This window comes from Capra hircus, chromosome 11 (assembly GCF_001704415.2).
Source record: "Capra hircus breed San Clemente chromosome 11, ASM170441v1, whole genome shotgun sequence".
NCBI lineage: Eukaryota > Metazoa > Chordata > Mammalia > Artiodactyla > Bovidae > Capra > Capra hircus.
The window spans coordinates 97,392,650-97,411,800 of NC_030818.1; the positions used below are offsets into that span (position 1 = coordinate 97,392,650).

General features: G+C 54.7%; 2 protein-coding genes across 13 annotated transcripts in view; one reads left to right on the forward strand and one right to left on the reverse strand.

Annotated features, from left to right (window-relative positions):
- The window catches only part of RALGPS1 (Ral GEF with PH domain and SH3 binding motif 1), a 300,991-nt gene that overhangs the window by 171,583 nt on the left and 110,257 nt on the right, over positions 1-19,151 (forward strand). The gene's annotated exons all lie outside the window — the stretch shown is intronic.
- ANGPTL2 (angiopoietin like 2) overlaps positions 1-19,151 on the reverse strand; it is a 35,938-nt gene that overhangs the window by 15,873 nt on the left and 914 nt on the right. The window contains exon 2 of the mRNA XM_018055801.1: positions 5,626-6,490. Within this exon, the coding sequence (XP_017911290.1) occupies positions 5,626-6,442 (817 nt within the window). The 5' untranslated portion in view covers positions 6,443-6,490. The remainder of the gene's footprint in view (positions 1-5,625; positions 6,491-19,151) is intronic.

The following is a 19,151-nucleotide window of genomic DNA, read 5'->3' on the forward strand; positions in this document are numbered from 1 at the left end:
GCAGAGAAAGCAAAGCTGGGAGGAAGATGACCCCACTTGAACTCAAGTGGCATCTGTTTATGAAGAAGCTAGCAAAGAATGCTCTTTGAAATATCACTGGATGACGTCGTTACTAATGAATTAGGGAGTCTTATGTTGTTTAACAATAACATTCTAGAAACAAAACAGTGCAGGCTCTGGAGGCAAGAGAGCCAAGCTGGGTTTTCCCGCGGCCTCTGTGACTCCAAAGGCCACGTGCTGGGTGGCCACACCCTCACCATCCTCACAGTGCCTCGCTCCAGCCCTCCACCGGGCCTCTGACACGTGTGGGACCAGCAGCCCTCACCGGAGCGACCGTTGCTTGACCTCCAGAAGGAATGGAAGACATGAGTGACCAATCTCGTTCTCTGTTCTAGACCACAACTGAACGTACATATTTCCTGCCTCGTAGGGGGAAATAAAATATAAAGGGAGGGGACTTGCCTGGCAGTTCAGTGGTTAAGAGTCCACGCCTCCAGTGCAGGATGTCCAGGTTCGATCCCTGGTTGGGGAACAAAGATCCCACGTGCTGCAGGGTGATGTTAAAATCGCCTTTATCTCTCTGTCTCTCTCTCTAAATATAAGAAATCCATCTAGGAAAACAGTCTTGTTAGGGCTGTCTGTGGCTCCACGGCCGGGGAACATCCGTCGTGAGGGATGGGTGATTTCTATGTGTTCTCTGTGAAGCAGAGTGATTGCCACCTGTTGTGGCCCCAAGAACAAATCATAGCTACTGAGTTTTATATATTTAGGGTTAACATATTTAAAGAAGTCAGGACTTCAGACTAGGCATTAAAATGCTGAGTAGAAGTAACCCTGGAGAACTGGCCCAGGCTTGGTATCGACGGCTCCAGCTGGGTCCACTGATGGGGAGTCAGGTGCATATTGTGTTTTCTGTGGGAGAACTCCATTGTTTTAGGAACTCTGTAGTATGAGGCTAGCTTAGGTCTACTTCCTTTATCCTATATTCACAGTGATGATGTCTCTGTTATCAGAACCATGCGAGTTCTAATAACAGACCTCACAAATCTAGCTGATCTTTTATGGGGAGCTGTCTGGAACCCAGTACATGAAGTTGTGATGGAGCGTCAGGTCCCAGGCAGCTGGCACTGGAGGTCAAGTCAAGCATCTTTATAATGATATCCACATCAGTTTCCCCCAGGCTTTCCATGGCAATTTCCAGTATCCCAGAGTTGTTAAGATGCGACTTGGGTCTGAACTTTGGTTGAGCCAAGGCTGTGTAGTCTTCCCTAAGTTGCTTAACCTCTCTGAACCTTAATATCCTAGAAGTGACAAGTCCTGGGACCAGTGTTGGCTCTGTCACCGACAGACTCTGGAACAAGCAGGTTATGCCAGGGGACCCGAGAGGCTCCTAGCAAGCTCCAAAATTTAATGATTTTAAGGTCCCTTCTCTATCCACTGAGAAAACAAACCGAGCTGATTATGTTTTTCTCCGGAGAGAAAACAGCTGGAAATGCCTACTCCTTTTGATTTTTAAAGTTGCATTTTAGAAACGGTTTCCCTGTGGCAGCTGGACACTCTCTTTCCTTCTCTGGTCAGTCCCTAGGATGGCACTGTGGCAGGAGGGCTGGCATGTGCATGGCGGTGCCCAGGCTGGGCTGAAGGGTCGTGTCCCAGACCTCGCAGGACCACCTTGAGAGCAGGCCAGAGCCGAGGCTCCATGCTGTCCTTTCCTGAGACTTTTAGAGAGTGACCCCTGCAGCCTTGTTCCTCTTTAACAGATCTGACTGACATGCGTGCACAGGGCATGCAGGCGAGGAAGAGGTCAGGGACTCGTGAGTGTGAGGAAGAGTGGAGGGGGAGGGAGGGTGGCAGCCGCCCCTGGACCCCCCTGGCAGAGGGCCATAGGGCACACACACACACCCCGCCCAGGGAAAAGGGCCACAGGCAGGGCCATTTGGCCCAGGTCTCGTCACAAACATCACCCTCATGGAAATGCCCTTAGGTCTGGCCAGATGGAGAGAGACAGGACAAAACTCAAGTGAGGCGCCAGGGAAGCCAGGAGCTTGCCTGGGCCTCATCACTCAGGCTCTCAGCGGCCTGGGTCTGGCCTGGGGCCAGCCTGTTACCGTCTGGCCGGGAACAAGCTGGTGAGTGCAGCGTCAGATAAGTGGCCACGGCCGCCTCAGCCCCCGGGGAGGGGCGTGCTGCCGACCGAGTGGCTGGGACAACGGGAAGAGGTGGTGGCTCTGAGGCTGTGGAATGGGAGACTTAGAAGCTGCCAGGGCGCGAGTGCCGAGGTGCTTAATTGCAGAGGTGTCTGTGACTGTGTGATGTCCGTGGGCCTAAGGAACTGTCGGGCCAGAGCAAAGAGGGAAGTTTCATCTGCACCAGACCCTGCTCCAAGCTCTCAGCACAGGCTGGCTCGGAGCTCTCTGCTGATTGGCTGGAGAGACCTTCTGCCTTTTCCTCCTGCCCAGTCCAGCACCAGGAAAGGGGAGGGCCTGCAGCCTCTGCCCGCCCCTTTCAGCTTCCGCAGCCAGGTGTTTAGTCTGGGGAGGATGGGGGATGTGCCTCACGTGGAAAGCTCAGTAGTCAGATGAGTCATGAGAAAGCAGTTACCAACAATCGGTACCAACATTTGGGAGGGCTTTGCTTAAAAAAAAAAAGTTAATTATAGTGCATTCCGATGATCTCCATGATAAAATCACTGCTGTTCCCTCCATGCTGGTGGGCTTCCTTCAGTGGGAGGGAAAGGGGTTGGTCGCACCCAGGAGCCTTGGAAAGCACACAGTCTGGACTGAGTCATGCATGTGAAGAAGCAGTGGAGCTGGGCCACTTGAGGGGCCTAGGATAGGGCCAGGCCCCTGGGTCTTTGCACGGACTTATCTCCACGGGGAACCCCCTCGTAACTCAGTTGCCCAACTCCTGAGTCCACTTGGTAAACTCTTACAGATCATTCAGGAGGCAACACCACCGTCCCCAACTCTGTGCAGCTTGTCCCTTCTACTCCAGGCAGACTCAGTCATGCCCCACTGTAGACCTAGTGCGCAGGCCCTCATACGCCCCGCTACGGTCGGCCAGCACCCCGTAGCGCTACTGTGGTGACTGCACGGCCCCTGGTTTACACTGCATTCTGATGTCAGGTACTTTGCTATGTTGGTCCCAGAAGTTCTCACAACATTTTGGAAATGCTGGCTTTGCAGGTGCTCCCTCTCAGCGAAATCCCTTGTAAGATCTGAGGTGCTGATTTTGGAGTTGAGAACTGGTAGGCAGCAGACGTGAAGTCGCAAAGAGTCGGACGCGACTGAGTGACTAAGCACAGCACACAGCACAGATGGGTTCCATGCATTCATGAATCTGCCACCTCCCTCCAGACTAAATTCCTGAAGGTTAGGACTCATTTTCACACAGTCCAGCACTGTGATTGGCAAAGAGGAGGGACTCAGCTATTGTTGGCTGCCCCTACATGATGTATATAATATGCCTGATTGCATTGAGTTTCCACAGCAACCCTGTGATGTTATGACTCTTGTCCCCTGAGAAAAGTGAGGCTCAGAAGAGTTAAGTAACTTTCTCCCAAGTGAACAGTTAGCAAAAGGTAGACCCTAGATGCAGACTTAGGTCTTTGTTCCTCCACTATGTATCTGCCAGCTTAGTTCAAGCTCAGGAATGTCTTGGGATTGTTGAGTCAGAAACCAGAGATGCTTAAGCTAGAGGAGATCTATTGCATAAACACTGAGGTCAGCTTGCCTCATGTCAGAATCACAGTATTCCGCTGAGCCTTCATTTGGTGCCCATGGGCATGTTTTACCCTCGGTGTGCTCTATCAGGTGTGTTAGCATCCTCTGCCCTCTGTGGTGGAACTTCCTGGTAGCTCAGTGGTAAAGGATTCCCCTGCAATGTGGGAGATGTGGGTTCGATCCCTGGGTCAGGAAGATCCCCTGGAAAAGGAAATGGCAACCCACTCCAGTATTCTTGCCTGGGAAATCCCATGGGCAGAGGAGCCTGGCGGGCTGCAATCTGTGGGGTCACGGGAAAGTCAGATTTAGCAACTGAACAACAACAAACAATAAATGAACCAGTCATCAGCTGTAGAATGCAGAGCTAAATATGGACTGTCTTTTATTAATAAATTTCAATCTCCTGTTTCAAGATAAAAAGACCAAGATCAGAGGAAACTCATAGCTGCCATGTAATGAAACTTACCATGGGCCCAGAACTCTGCTAACCATGTTTTACAGTATTTCATTTAATCCTCAGGTAGGCACTATTTAAACCCATCGCCAATTAACAGATGGGGAAACTGAGGCTCTGGGGGGCAAAGTGACTTGCCTAATGTCCCGGAGCTGATCAGTGGTAAAACCAGAATTTGAACCCAGGTCAGTCTGCTCCGGAACACAAGTCCTCAAGCTGCACACCCAGGAGAGGGCTTTGCTGTGAGTAAGATGCCTTGCTCCTACATCCCCGCCCCGCCCCTCCACCGCCCCGGACCTGCAGACAATGCCACCCTTGTCTCTCCCATGGGCCACCCTCCTGCACTCAGGTTCAGTCCCTCTCTGGAATTAGCAAGAAGCTGCTCTTCCCAGTACTGGTGGTTATTTTCAGAAGTGTGAAATAAGTGTAAAACAGGATATTTTCAGTAAAAATATCTCCCTGCTTATATAACGAAGTGGTACAAATGTCACTGACTGAAGCAGATACGTGGTTACTTTCTGCAAAGACGGATATAGTCCTCACCCACCAGCCCGTTTGGAAGACTCACAGGTCCTGGATGAGTAACCCCGGGGGCTGGACTCATGGTCCCCTGGCCCGGGGTGCAGATGCCCAGGGTCCTAGTGCACAGAGGGGTCAGCCCCAGCTTTAACGTGAAAAGCCTGAATTCAGACCCAGCGTGAGCAAGTCGTTCATCCTCTCAGTTAACCTTCCATAAGGAGCCGCAGGGGTTAAAGAGGTAGCATACACCGAAAGTGCCCGGCGCCAGTGTCTGGGTCAAGCTTCAGAACCTACCAACAGCCCCATTCCTCCCCCATCATGATATTCTGAGAATTACCATATTTTAAGATGAAATACGTATTTAAGAGTGTGTGGAATCATCACTGAAAATTCTAGACTGCAGCAGACTCTAGGAAATGTGTGGGCTTTAGAAAGTGCTTCTTCCTAGGGAGGGTAGTGGGCCTCTCCCTACCACGTGTTCATCCTACGTCTGCTGTGATAACACTTTCTCTTCCTCTAGTCTGTTGTTTCTTCCATGAACATTCACTGAATGCCAGTTCTGTGCCAGGCACATTACGAACACTCATAGGAGCACTCATCCTATCTAGTAGCACAGAGCACCTCACACAGAGCCCAGAGAACTCACGCCTGGGGATTTTCCTAGCAGAAACCAGAAAGTATTTGCTGTCTTCCAACACTTCCGTTTCCTGGTTCTACCTCGGGGCTTTCATCTGAGGACCATGACCACCCTCTCACCCTGCCGGCTCCAGCAGCTTGGCCCCAGGGACCGCTGGGGGATTGCACAAACCTTTGGCCCGGCTTCAGCTTGCCGCTATTCCTCCCCCGCTTGCGGTCACAGCCAAGAGAGGCCCGGTGCCCAGGTCTGAGGCCCAGATGTTGCGGGTCTCCGCAATGTCGGGAAGGACTTACCCGACGGCTTGTCTGTGGAGGACGGGAGGCTGGTGAGGGTGGGCATGGTGGGCAGAGGGGGCGGCAGCACCTTCAGGTTCTGGTCGCTCTGGATCTCATTGGTGGAGATCTGGTTGATGATGCGGTTGTAGGGGGGTGGCTGGTAGACGCGGGGCGGGGTGGCAGGGGGCGGCTGGGGCACGGGCCGGGCCGCGGGCACCCGCTGGCAGTGCTCTTCCAGCTGGGCAATGATCTCGGACTGGTTGTGGGCCAGCGTGGCCAGGTGCTGGTACTTGTGCTCCAGATCCTTGTACTTACTGGCCAGCTGCAGCATGTCAGCTGTCTGGTTGAGGATGCGGTTCTCCAGCTGCGAGAGCTCGAGCGCGTTGTCCCGCTTGCGGATGATCTCGTGCAGGAGCTGCATGTAGAGCTGGGTGACCCGTGAGTTCATGTTGCGGCTCTCCTTGCGCAGCAGCTTCACCTCGCTCACGATGCCGCCGTCCACCTCCACCAGCTGCTGCAGCGTCTCGATCTGCCGCTTCTGCTTGAGCAGCTCGTTGTTGAGCAGCTCCAGCTCCTGCTTGTGCACCCTGTTCTCCAGGAGCACCTCAGGCTCCTTGGAGTTGACGCAGATGGCGCCCGTGACCCGCTGCTGGGGCACGATGAAGGTGTAGGTGCACTTGTCTGGGGACTCACCGGCCCGCTTGTACCTGTTCAGGTAGACGAACTCACCGGGTGAGCCCTCCTCGGTGCCCTCCAAGCCGTCCTTCTGGCTTGCCGCTGCTCCCAGGGCAGCCAGCAGTCCCAGCCACCAGCACGTCACGCACAGCGGCCTCATGGTCCTTGCACACCAGGGGTTCGTCTTTGCAGCAGAGCCTACGAAACTCTGAAAGTAAACAGAGGAGCAGACTCAGTAATGGTTATGTCACGGCCGGCGGCCGGTGCCACAGATGAGCTCAGCCTTCTCGCTGGGCAGCTGTTTCCAAAAACGCTGCTTCAGGAGGCAGCCCTTCTGGGAGCTGCGGGAGGGGACAGGAGGCCTGGCAGAGGCGGAAAAGATTCGGGAGGGGACCGGGGCATGTGCAAGGCAGCAGGCCCAGGCCCCGCCACTCCTGGTGCCAGCCAGTGCCCACGGCCCTCTCATCGAGCACCTGGCCTGGAGCCCAAGAACCATAGGAGGGCAGCTAGAAGCTGGGAGGGGAGGCAGAGGAAGGCTTGGCCTGTCTCTCTCCTCCTCTGCCTCAGACGGTTAAGTCTCCCGCTGGACGTGCCCTTTGTAACACCCATCACGCATGAGATGAATCTGAACTCCGTGTGATCTCTTCATGGATCCGTGCTCCCCGAGGGCCAGCACTGTATCTGTTTCCATCCTGTATCCTCAGGACGCTGCACTGAGGAAGCTGTCTGCAAATGTTTGTTAAGTGAATGATCCGCTAGATGTGGTATGGGACGTGTTCGGTTTGTAGTGGACAACGTCAGTGGAAAGATGTGTCCAGTCACGTGGCTTCAGTCTGTGTGTTAGCCAAGCTGCAGAGCAGACAACTGAGCTCTGCTAAACCCACCTATTTTCAACAGGCAGTACCCACACTGTCCCCATCATTGCAACATGGTTTAGCCAGGTGGGAGCAGGAAAGAGACACGTGTCACCAGATTGGTTTCAATTCTGTTCTTAGACCACTTGTTCCTTCCCCAGATGTCCATGGAACACCTGGGGTGTGCCAAGCGGTGTGCTGGCTACTGGAGGTGCAGCTGTGAACAGGACAGAGCCAGCCCTGCCCTCAGCGGGCTTACCCATCATCTCAGAGCCCCTGAGTGCCAGGAGGCAGACGTGGTGAATGTGATGGGAGGGTAGAACGGGGAACTGACCTAGCCAGAGGGGTTAGGAAAGCTTCCCTGAGAAAATGACCTTCGTGCTGACCCCAGAGGGATGAGGAGGAGCAAGCCAGGCCAAGAGGGAGGGGACGGACGTGCGCAGCTCACTCCTCTGCCCACTCAAGGACGTGGCTCCGGCCGCTCTTCCCCAGCTCCCCGGCATGATCACTTTTTCCCTGTGATCATGATTTCTTTCAGCTTAAAGAAAGCCCTCTCTTGACCTCATGTCCCTTCTCCAGCTACTGTTCCATTTCTCTGCTCCCCTTTTTAGCAAAACCCTCTGAAGAGTTGCCCACACCCTCCCCCACCATTTCCAGAAAGTTCTCTCTTGAGCTCATTCCCATCAGGCCTGCCCCCTCCCCTCAGTTCCGAGTGTCCTGGACAGGATCACCAGGGGCCTCTCTTCCCAGACCAAAGGCTCAGTTCTTGGTCCTCGCGGATGTTTCGCCTCTCAGCACTGCCGGACGTGGCAGATCACTCCCTCCTGGGACTTCCTTCCCCAAACTCCACCCTTTCCTCTCATCTCACTGGCTATTCCTCAGCCTCCTTTGCTGGTTCACCCCCCCCCACCCCCAGCCCAGTGCTATCCTGGGTGGGGAGGGGGTGGCAGGGGTCAGTCCTCAGACATCTGCTGTGATCATCTTGGGTGATCTCGTTCAGTCCAGTCTGAGGACTTCCCCCTGCCCCTCTTGAGTCCAGACTCATATGTCTATAACTGCCTCTTTGACATACAGGCATCTCAGCCATAACTTAGCCAGAAATGAATTCCTGGGGTTCCTCAAGTCTCCATTCCAAACTGTTCATCCCAGTTTTCCCTAGGTTAGCAAATGGCGACTCTGTTCTTCTCAGCCAACAAACTTGGAGTCGTCCTTGACTCCTTTCTTCCCATCATACCCCACATCTAAGTCACCACCAGATTATCGCAGCAATATCCTGGGACTATTCTCAGGATCCTACGGCTTCTCCCCGCCTCCCCTGGTACAGCCCACCTTCACCTCTCGCCTGGACCAGACTGGTCTCACTGCTCCTGTCCTCGTCTTTACAGGCTGTCCTCAACCTAGCAGCCAGAGTGAGCCTTTTAAAAAAGTCAAATCAGGTCAGTCTGGTGCTTAAAGTGCTCTGGTGGCTCCTCGTCTTAGAGAAGCAGCTGACAGGTCTCTAAGGCCCCCCGCTCTGGCCCTGTTTCCTCCCTGACCTCATCTCCAACTCCTCTCATCCTCACTCACATGCTCCAGCCACGCTGGCCTCCTGGGTGTCCTTCAGGCTCGCTGATGGCGAGGGCCCTTTACACTTGCCCCAGTCCAGAACTCTCAGCCGCTTCCTGGATGCGTGCCCCCTCACTGCTCTCTGGGCTTTGCTGAAATAATCACCTTCCCAGTGACACATTCCCGGCTTACTTAAAATTGTGACCTCGCCACCTTCCCCCTCCAGAGTCCATGTCACCATCAGACATGTGGTGTCTGTCTACCCATGCCTGTGAACGAAAGCTCTCTGAGGGCAGGGGGCTTGCCTGTTTTCATCACTGCTCCCCCACCCCCTGCCCCCGCAGTGCCTAACACAGGAGCTCAGTGAATATTTGTACGCTGAATGAAAAGCCGCATCTACCAACAGTCGCCACGCAGTAGGGAGTGCTAGGAAGAGGGGCACGCAGGGCCAGAGGAGCCCAGGGCAAGTGACTGCCTGAGGGCGTGGGGGCGTGCACAGGAGGCCATGAATCACATTTATTACTGCCGTCCCTAACATCCACTTCCTGAGTGCCTGTTGTGTGCCTCACCCCGCGCTCAACGTTTTGCAAGGGTTTTCTGCTTCACTGAATTCTCACAATGTCTTTTTGGTAGATACCATTGTTATTTCCATTTTACAGATGAGGAAACCGAGACTCTGCAAGGCTAAGTGACTTGCTTAAGCTCATGCAGCTGGAAGGTAGCAGAACCAGGACTTAGCCCTAGCCTTATATACTCAAACCTTCAACTCTTAATGACTACATAGAAATTTTCTTAATCTGGTTTCTAGTAGTAAAGTCACGACTTTCTGATTTCGTGATAGTTTACACTAAAATAACAACCACAACCCAGAACCAGAAGGTTTTGTCTTCCCCAGACCCCTTTGGGGGTTTCTCTGGTGGGCAGCCTGGACAGCGGGAGGTTGCAAAACAGATCCTGTGCTCCCCAGGGCCACAATGAGCTGTTTTCCACTTGACTGGGAAAGCCCCAGCTTGGTTCCGAAGGCCAGTCCAGGCCTTTTGGGCCAGGCAGAGAAAGGTGTTAGGAGCCTCTGGCTTGGGTTGGACTGTGAGGTTAGGGCTGCAGTGACGTTGGTGGAAACCGGGCTGAGTTTGTGAGTGTTTGCCTAGTTTCCAAGCTCTTTAGCTGCTCCTGTGCCTGGGCCACACCCGACCCACAACAATGAGGAGGAGCCGCCCTCTCAGCCTGGGCGGCTCACCTGCCTCTCTCTGCTCTGTGATGCTGATTGCGGATGCCAGCGAGGGCTCCCCTTGGCCAAAAAACTGCCACAGTCCCAGGAGACAACTTGGCTCCAGGCCTCGAGACCTGGCGGGTGGCAGTGTTTACCATTGAGTCCTGTCCCCTCCCGAGTGTGGGCTCGCACGGCTTCCCTGGGCAAAGCTCTGTGCCCCTGGACTTAAGATCCTGAAGGAAGAGCCTCTTCTATGAGATGGGGTGATCCAACCGCTCTCCCACACTTGGTGAGGGCCACAGAAGTGCTTCTAAAACTAGGGGTGAAGATGTCATGATAGCCGTGTGAGAGCTCCAGCTGAGCCGAGCGACAGCGTGTGTCATGTGCCAACACACACTCACGGGCTGTGTGTCCAACACGTGCACCATCTCCTTGGATGCTACTATTCCCCACCCGCCGCCCAGGAGATCCCACGACCAGCTGTCTCATTTCACAGAGGAGGGCCTTGTTCTATGTTGCAGAGCTGGGCCTGCCCAAGAGGTCTGTCTGGCCTCACCTCCCAGCCCAGTGGTTAGACTGGTCCTGGTTGTCACGGTGTCCCTAGCCTCTCACACGGCGCTGGGCGCAGAGCGAGGAGCCTCCAGACGAGCAGACGCAGTCAGAGACTGTGCAGTCTTTAAAGAGCATTTCTTACAGTTGTTCGATTAAAAAGAGAACCAAACTTGATGGTTAACACTCATTCGGTTTTTAGGTTCACAAGGCCCCTCACGTAACATTATCTCATGGAATCACCACGACATTTGGAGCTGCCCATTTTGAGGGTGAGGAAGCTGAAGCCCAAGAGGGTGTCAGGTAGCTTGCTTCCTGTTGCATTGCTGCTGGTGGGAACAGTCGTGAAGCTGCACAATTTGGGGTCTTACTGTCACATTTCCATGAGGCGTGGGCTTGGCAGGAGTGACGCGGGTTACAAGAAGGATGGGAAGGAACCAGGGCACTGTCTCAGGGAATCCAGTGAGACTGGTTCCCTCCAGGCTTATAAAGGGGGCCACCAGCACCCAGAAGGCTAAGTGATTTGCTGGGAGCACATGGCAGACAAGAGCCAGTGCTGACTCTGTCAAGAGCTGGGGTCAGCCTGACACCAAGGGCTGTGCCCCCTCTGGCTTAGAGTAATTGACTTTCCTTCAAGGTTCCAGCCCCCTTCCTTAGGCTTTTGCAAGTTTGGCAGGTCTTAATGGGCAGTAATGAGTTTGCTTACTTTTGTTCTCTTGGTATTTATTCAACTAATTGCATCCCAAGAGAAGGAACTCCCCGCTACCCCAACCCCCAGCATTCCAACTGTCTTAGGCCCAGAGAAGGACTCGACTCTAATCAAAGAGATGCTCCTCAGTTTCTTCCTACGACCAACAGAGGAAAGCAAATCCAACTGTTTTCCTTGGCTTCAAAAGGAAAATAAAAGCCATTCTTGAAATTGCTTTTCCACATTGTATTGTGAGGAGTTTCCATTATGCATGGGTTTCCCTCCCCACAAGCGGGGCCAGTGTGACCGAGCCACGTGACGGGCTCTGCACGCAGGGAGGCCACCTCCCCAAGGGCTTGGGTCCCACCCAGCCTCCGGTGGGCAGCTCTGAGCATCCCTGCTTGGCCTGCTGTGGTGGGGCCACACACCGTGGTCCACGTCCCCTTTAGCACCGCAGCTCAGGTGGGGGGCCACTGTGTGGGAAGAACTGTTTTCATAAGACAGAGTTGTGGGTCCTACCCTGCGGCAAAAGCTACTTTCCTGAGGTCATCTTGTGAGTTCTCACCGCAAAGGGTAGGAATAAGACAATTTCAAAAATAATAGTGACAGCCAATTACCACTGTGACCCAAACACTTTATAAGCGCTGCCTCACTTCATCCTCCCAACAGGCCTGGGAGGGAAGCCGTTATTTCGGGGTGGCCATGCGTGGTGACCGAGGTTGTGTACTATGCAACTCTAGGGAGCACAACTCACATTCATAGTCTTTGTAGTTTTGTATATTTAGATCACAGCAGTGTTCTAATTCTCACAAAGATGCTTTTAAGACTAATGGCAGAGCTGACAGTTGTTCCCGTTGCAGGCAAGGAAGCTATTAAGATTCAAAGTCCATGAGTCATTTTGTCCTAAGTCATCAGCTTAGCCAAGTAGCAGTTGGTAACAGAATCCCAATATACATCTGTGTTGAATGTATAAAAGTGACAGGGAAACTCAAGAGAGATTGTTCCCTGACAGCCACATGCCCTCTAAGGCAAGGAGGAGAACAGGAGAGCTCTTGGGACCCCCAGGACTGCTGACCCCGAATTGAATCAGCTCTCAGGATGGTGCTTCATCATTAGTCCATGTTGAATTCCTGGCTTGGGGCTCACAGAGCCTGTCCCTCCGTCCCCCTGCCCTGCCCCATCACTCTGTGATCACAGATGGAAGCCAGGTAGGAGTCCAGGCCAGAGGCTCTGAAGGAGGCCTGGGCAGGGGGCCTCTGCCAAGGCAGCAAGGGCATCTGGAACTGCCCCCTGGCCCAGTGCCCAGCTGGCCCCTGACAGGCAGCCGGGAACTTGAGCTGTGCTTGAGTGAGCTTGGTGGACCCGAGCATGAATCATGATGTTAAACCAGCATCAGGACAGAAAACAAAACAAAAAAAAATCAAAACTTCAAAGTTGACAAACGGTTTTTCCTGCTAAAGCTGGTTATGGGATATATGATGTGTCAGTCAGGTAGTACCAAACCAATTGGTAATCTGGGATGACAGAGGGACCCAGATAAAGGAATATTCCAGAATATACTGCCCTAGAGGGCCCAGCTGACCACATGACCAATGGGATAGATAATAACAGCTGTCATTTGTTTGTTATAGACTTTTGGTGTGCTCAGCCGTGCTCTACCCCATTGACAACCTTATGAATAGGGGACTGGGCATGCTGGTTGGCCCCCCTTGAGGCCTGTTGTCTTATTAATTATTAATAGCACCCCATTTTATTCTCACATGTGTCCGCATTGGGCAATAAACTATTTGGTCCCTTACCTAGGAGACAGGCATTATTATCTGCATTTGTAGAAGAAACCCAGGTCCAGAAACGTTAGGTCACTTGCCTAAGGTCCCTTGAAGGAAACATCGGGACTGGGAAACCCATGTCAACTGCAAGGTCTGTGCCTTCACTTCGATCAGGAGCATCTCTCCAACCCATGTGAATAATAGGTGCCTGTTTGTTTGCTTAACGGCCAGGATGCAGATTCCCTCTTAGTCATTCTTGACTGACAAAGTAGAAATGGCTTTCAGATCAGCACAAGGGTGAGTCTTGTTGGATGGTAGAAACAGCTGCTTGATCATCCAAGTGGTGAGACCCCAAAGTGGACATCTAGAATGCGCAGCGGTGTCCTCACCTTAGAAACCCGGGGGAAGGAACTGTGCATCGCTTGTCCTGGTGATTCACCGCCAGCCTGGAGGCCAGGGAGGGAATAACCACATCTCCAACTGCCATCCCCTCCCAGCCCGGGAGCCTGTGAATCATCCCCGCCAGAAGGCAGTGTGGGCACCCAGGGGGTCTGGAGCTGATTGCCAGACCCTGCCAGTCCAGCTCTCATAAGACCTTCAAATGAGCCGTCTGTCCGGCCAGCCAGCCCTCCATCCATTTAGCCTTCTGAGCCAACCAGCCATCGTGTGTTGCTACAGTCAGGGTCCAGCCCTGTCCTGGGTGCTGGGAACACGGTCAAGCCAGAGAAGCAGGAAGTGTAGGACTGTACAGATTTGCCGGGAAGAGCGGCAGTGGAGGGTCGAACCTGCCTGACACGGTTGCCCCTGGTGTGTTGCTGGCTCCGGGGCAGGGCTGAGCTCATGCAGGAGGTGGGTTGTGGTCATCCTGTGAGGTCATCGTGTTAGGAGAGGATGTGGTTCAGGATCGGGGAGTGGGTTGCCTTTGCCGGGAGACAAGGATGCCGCTGTTCCTTTTCCATAGTACATTATTTTGGAGCCATCTTGAAAGATCCCAAAGCCTGCACACTGATCCCTCGGGTGCCAAGAGCCCCGGCCAGCAGAGCAGGGGCGGAGAGCTGCAGAAGCCATTTCGGAGCCCAGCTCCTGAGTTGGCTGCTGCATTCCTGCCGTGCCTCGTGTGCTCTGGGGCCTTGGATCTGGGGGGACAGATCCAAGAGAGCCAGGGAGCAGCCAGGGACTGGGTGGACAGCGGTGCCCTGGGGCGGCTTCCTGGGAAATCCAAACCTTTCCTGGGGCTGCTCTTCCAGCCAGGCTGAGTGGCCAGCCCCACGACCACCTCGGCCCTGTTGCAGGGCCCATCCCCAGCACAGGGACAATGAGCACGTTGTGCCTCCGTCCCCGATCCCAGCAACTCTATAAGGCAGGGGCCGTGATAATCCCCGTTTCACAGATGAGGAAACAGAGATAAGGATGGAGCCTTGCCCAGACCTCAGAGCTCCCAAGTAGTGGAGCTGGGCTTGGAAGAGATGTGTTGACTCCAGAGCCAGCTTCCTTACCCACACGGGCCTTGCTGGCCTGCCTACTGCTCCAGGCCTATCTTTCTAAACCTCACAGCCTCACAGGCCTCGTCAGTGTCCTGCTGGAAGGCAGAGCCTATGTTGTCCTGCCTCCCTGCCCCTGCGCGTGCTGTTCTTTCTGCCTCGGCACCTTCCCCATGTCCTGCCTTCCTTGCTTGTTGACCTTCTCGGTGAAGCCGGCCATTCTTGGGGAGGGGCCCCCTCTCTCCTCCAGCTTCCAGGAGCAGCCCTGGCTGCTTCTGTCATAGCACCGGAGACCCAGCTTGTCATCTGATTCTCTGCCCAGACTGTGGGCTTCTTAAAAGTGAGGTCAGGGTGGTTTCCCCCTCTGAATACCCAGTAGCCAGGATGGCACCTGGGTTACTAAACAGAAAATTCGAGGCATCCCCTCAATGAACAGACTTCCTGAGCATTTCTCTGGTGCCAGCCACTGTGTTGGGGGCCAGATAGAACAGGAGCAAGGGAGATGCCTGCCCTCAGTGGGCACAGGAGTAGGTGAGACAGAGAGCAGGTGCTGGTGACACTGGGTACCAGGCCCCCACAGGGCAGCTCAGGGGGCTGGGAGCACAGCCGGGCTGGAGCACTGTGGCAGCTGGAGGCGAGAGGCTCGTTTGTTTGGGTCTGCGGCTCCCTCCTTCCTTCCCTCCCTCTTTCATTCATCCAGATCCCTTCCCTGCCTGTCCCTGAGTGGGTCCTGGAGGTGAGTGATGACTGAGAGATGCCACCGTCTGCTCGCAGAGGCTGGAGGTGGACCATCTCCAGCAGGACTTCGGTCGTTCCCGGAGCCGGGCGGGTCCTCAGGCGTCTCTCAGAGACAAGAACCAAGTTCCTTCTGGGCTTTCCTGAGGTGGTCTTGGGCGTGCCTTTCTGGGGGAAGTTGGGGGGCTCTGGGGCTGCTGGCCTCTAGAAAGGCTGGTTTCTCCAGAGCGTTGACCCGACACAATAGCTTGATTGTGAGAGGCCTGGCTCCCCCCACCCAGCACGTTAACACATCTGTGATCAGAGTGTGTGCTTACGGTTGATGTGTACGTGTAACAGGACATTGTAGCATTTTAGCGTGCCCCCCACCCCGCAAGGCTGTTATTAAGGCAGTCATATGGCTTGGAGTTGTGTGGGAATGTGGTTTTTGTCACAGAAACTACCCTCAGAACGAGGTTCTGCTGTGACCCTTCTACCACCGCAAACTGCTTGCTGCCAGGATCTGAATGACCCCTCTATTTGGGGTGTTTTATATAAATTCACAAAAAAAGAAATGCTATTCAATGAATTGATTCATTCTTGAGATTGCCGCAGTGTGTTTGTCCAGGCTGGCAGTGGGCTGGGGCGGGATGGGCCCAGATCTGGGTTTGAATCCTCGCTTTTTTGGCTCGCCGGTGGAGAGACCGTGGCAGAAGCGCTGCACCCCCTGACCCTCAGTTTCCTCTTCTGTAAAATGGGACAGTACCGCTCATCTCACAGGTCTCTCTCAGCACCACACGCCTCCTCCCTACGAGTCTCCCACTGCTGTGAATTAGATTCACCTTCTGCCTCTTCCCACTGGGCTGTAGGCTCAGGCAAGTAGAGCCCCTCCTCCCCCGTCTGACTGCTCTCGATCGAGATGGGTTTGGGTGAAGTGGGCTGTGACTCAGAGAGAGGCTAGAAGCTGAATGTGCTTGCCTTGGGCGGGGCTGCTGCCGGCTCTGTTTGTTCTGCTGGAGCTGCCAGTCGCAGCTCCCGGGTCTTTTCTTGGGAATTGCTCAAGTGTGGCCAGTGCAGGCCCTGAAGACCCGAGCTCGGGTTCTGCAGCCCTTGGAGTCTCTAAGCAGGGACTCGGGAAACGGTCCCTGGATGACTGGGGGCCCAAGGCTCTGCCCTGAGCTGGTGCAGTTCCATGGTGCTGCCGTGAAGGGTGGTGGGGGGGTGAGGGGCAGCCGCACAGATCACCAGGGGTGCAGGGTTCAGAGCTAAGACAGCCTGGCTTGGAATCTGGTCCCACCTCTCGTTAACTGTACCACCACAAGCACGCTATGTAGCCGTGATGAGGCTCAGTTGCAAGAGGGGTGGTGATGAGGCCTGTACTGTCTCAGAGGTAGACTTCTAGGACAGATGGCGCACCCGAATCGGGTGAGCACATGGCTTTCAGATGTAGTGGTACAGTGTCTCTAGGATACCAGCCAAACCAAAAGCCGTGAGACGCTTTGAACAGGCCAGTGAAGTGAGGCGGGGAAAGGCATGGCCTGCGGAGCCGCACCAACCAGTTCAAGTCCCACAGAATCATCAACTGTATGCCCTTGGTGCTCAGGTTGCTCACCGTCTCTGAGCCTTTGTTTTGTCCTCTGTCAAATGGGACGCTAAAACTGAAACCTACCTCCTGAGGTTGTAGCAAGGATGAAATGAGATATGTGTGTGCCTTACTTAGCCCAGGGGTACTTAGTAAATCGCTGTGGGATGGAGCAGTGGAGGAAGAGATGGCTCAGTCGCTCTTCCCGGTAGGTTGTAGCGAGAACCCCTCCTGGACCCTGTGCTTCACGCGCCTTTGACTGCCTTTACTGAGTAATGAATGGCTCACTCATGTTAGGCCCGTGAGGCCAATCAGAGCCTCTGCTTGGCCCACGCTGTCCAGGTGGCGCTAGTGATAAAGAACCTGCCTGCCAATGCAGGAGACATAAGGGACTCGGGTTCAGTCCGTGGGTTGGGAAGATCCCCTGGAGGAGGGCATAGCAACCCATGCAGGTATTCTTGCCTGGAGAATTCTGTCGACAGAGGAGCCTGGCCGGCCATAGTCCAAAGGGTCACAAAGAGTCAGACACGACAGAAGTGGCTTGGCACACACGCACGCCCAGAGAGCAGAGTGAGCCGCTATGGATCTAGGCTTAAGCCAGGAAACCTGCAGCTTCCACAGCCCCAGAGGCCGTGTGCTGGAGAAGTGTCTGTTCAATGCCAGCTTTTCCAAATGCTTCCAAGAGTTCAGGGACCACTGAGAGCTCTGGGGCCACAGGAGCGAAGCCACTGTCCTGGGCTAAGATGCACCATTGTTGGCCGGTATGAAGTCCACCGGACTTGGCCATCTTGTGGACAGATTTGGTGATTGGGGTGGAGACTGGGGGAGGGGTCGCTGCCTCTCCTTTGCAACCCCAGGACAGGCCTGGCATTGGTCCTCCTGCTGTGGACCCTGGAGCAATGCGGCGGTAGCTCACTTGCCTCGCCAGCTGGTTCAGGCGAGAGGACCAGCGGGCAGGGGTACAGTGCCCTGCGAAGGGTAGGATGCTCTTCCTGTAGGGGTGGGATCAGAAGCACCCGTGGTCCTTTTGTTGGTACATCTGCACTCCTCCTCCCTGTGAACTTCCAGGACTTGGACATGTGGCCCCAACATGAAGCCCCCCTCCACAGGCTCCTGGGAGGCCCCCCAGTGTGGGTGGAGGTAGTGGTCATAGCCTTGGCTGGGCCTTTCGGAACTTCCTGACAACCCCAGCAGGACATGTCCAGAGTCCGGCTCTCTGCTCTCCCCTGTGTGATTCTAATAGTTATGGCTCGTAATACTCAGAGGTTTTCTGAGGCTTTGCCACACACCAGGCACTGTGCTAAGGCGTTCGGGTCATGCTCCTGTGCTCCTCCTGGAGAGTAATGGTGTGTGGCTCAGAGTGCTGGCTCAGACACTGGTGCAGACACGAAGCGTGTGGCTTTGGACACAACGCTTAACCTCTGTGCCTCAGTCTCCTCACCTGTGAAATGGTGATGACTAACAAGTACCTGCGTTACAGGGTAGTTGTGGAGGACTCTACCAGTTGGTGAGCGCCATGTAAGTGCCCTGAGAGAAGGGCACTACTGTTATCCCATTTTACAGATAAGGAAACTGAGGCTTAGAGAGGCTAAATGATCAGCAAGCGTCACTTGGCTCTAGGAAGAAGAGCTAGGGTCTCAGCCTAGCTTGTGAGCCCTACCTCCCTCTGTCTCAATTTAGAAAAATACATGTGGGGAGCATTTGGCCAGCTTCGGAAGTGGCATTCTCAACTTTCCACAGAGCCCTGGTGAAAGGAGATCCTTCTCTAAGTAACCGAACTGGCCTCTGGGAGCTCTCCTAATCCACAGCGGAGGCAATTGCTGACCCGTGACACACATATCACAGAGGAGAAGGGAGGGATCAGCGAAGAATTTCTGTTTGGAAATGTTATCTAACGAGTGCTTTCAAGGGACTCGGAATGCAGAGCCTGCGCTGTCCCGCTGTCTGGTGCCGGGAAAGCCTCATCCTCCAGGGTCCTGGCCAGCCCACGGACATCCCGCTGGAGACCCAGGGCCCTGCCCCGTCCTGTCCCCTGCGAGGAGGGTCCAGGTGTCCTGGGACGCACCCGGAGACCGGGGCAGTGTGGAGGCACAGCCTCGGCTGTGCCTCCGGGCTCTGGATCCCTCAGCTCCTCTCCTCCCGGGCAGGGGCGGGAGCGGAGTTTGCTCAGCCCCTGGGGACCTTTCTGAACAAGGGCTCCTGGCACTCGCAGGACAGCTTTTGCTTTTGCTGTTGCCGCGGTAGAGTCGCCAGCCAGGGTGCACGGGAACCCGAAACAGAAAAACAGCTTCGCGAGTCCTCGGGCCAGCCCGGCCGGCCGCGACGCCTGGGCCCGCTGGCCCGTCAAGGGAACTGCTCCACACAAGCTCACAGCCGCACACACACCCCGCACTCACGGGAGCCGCCTGCCTTCACCCTAAAGGCTCTTTGTCTGAAGGAGAGTGAGGCTTACTGATGAAGCCCTCACAAGCCCAGCC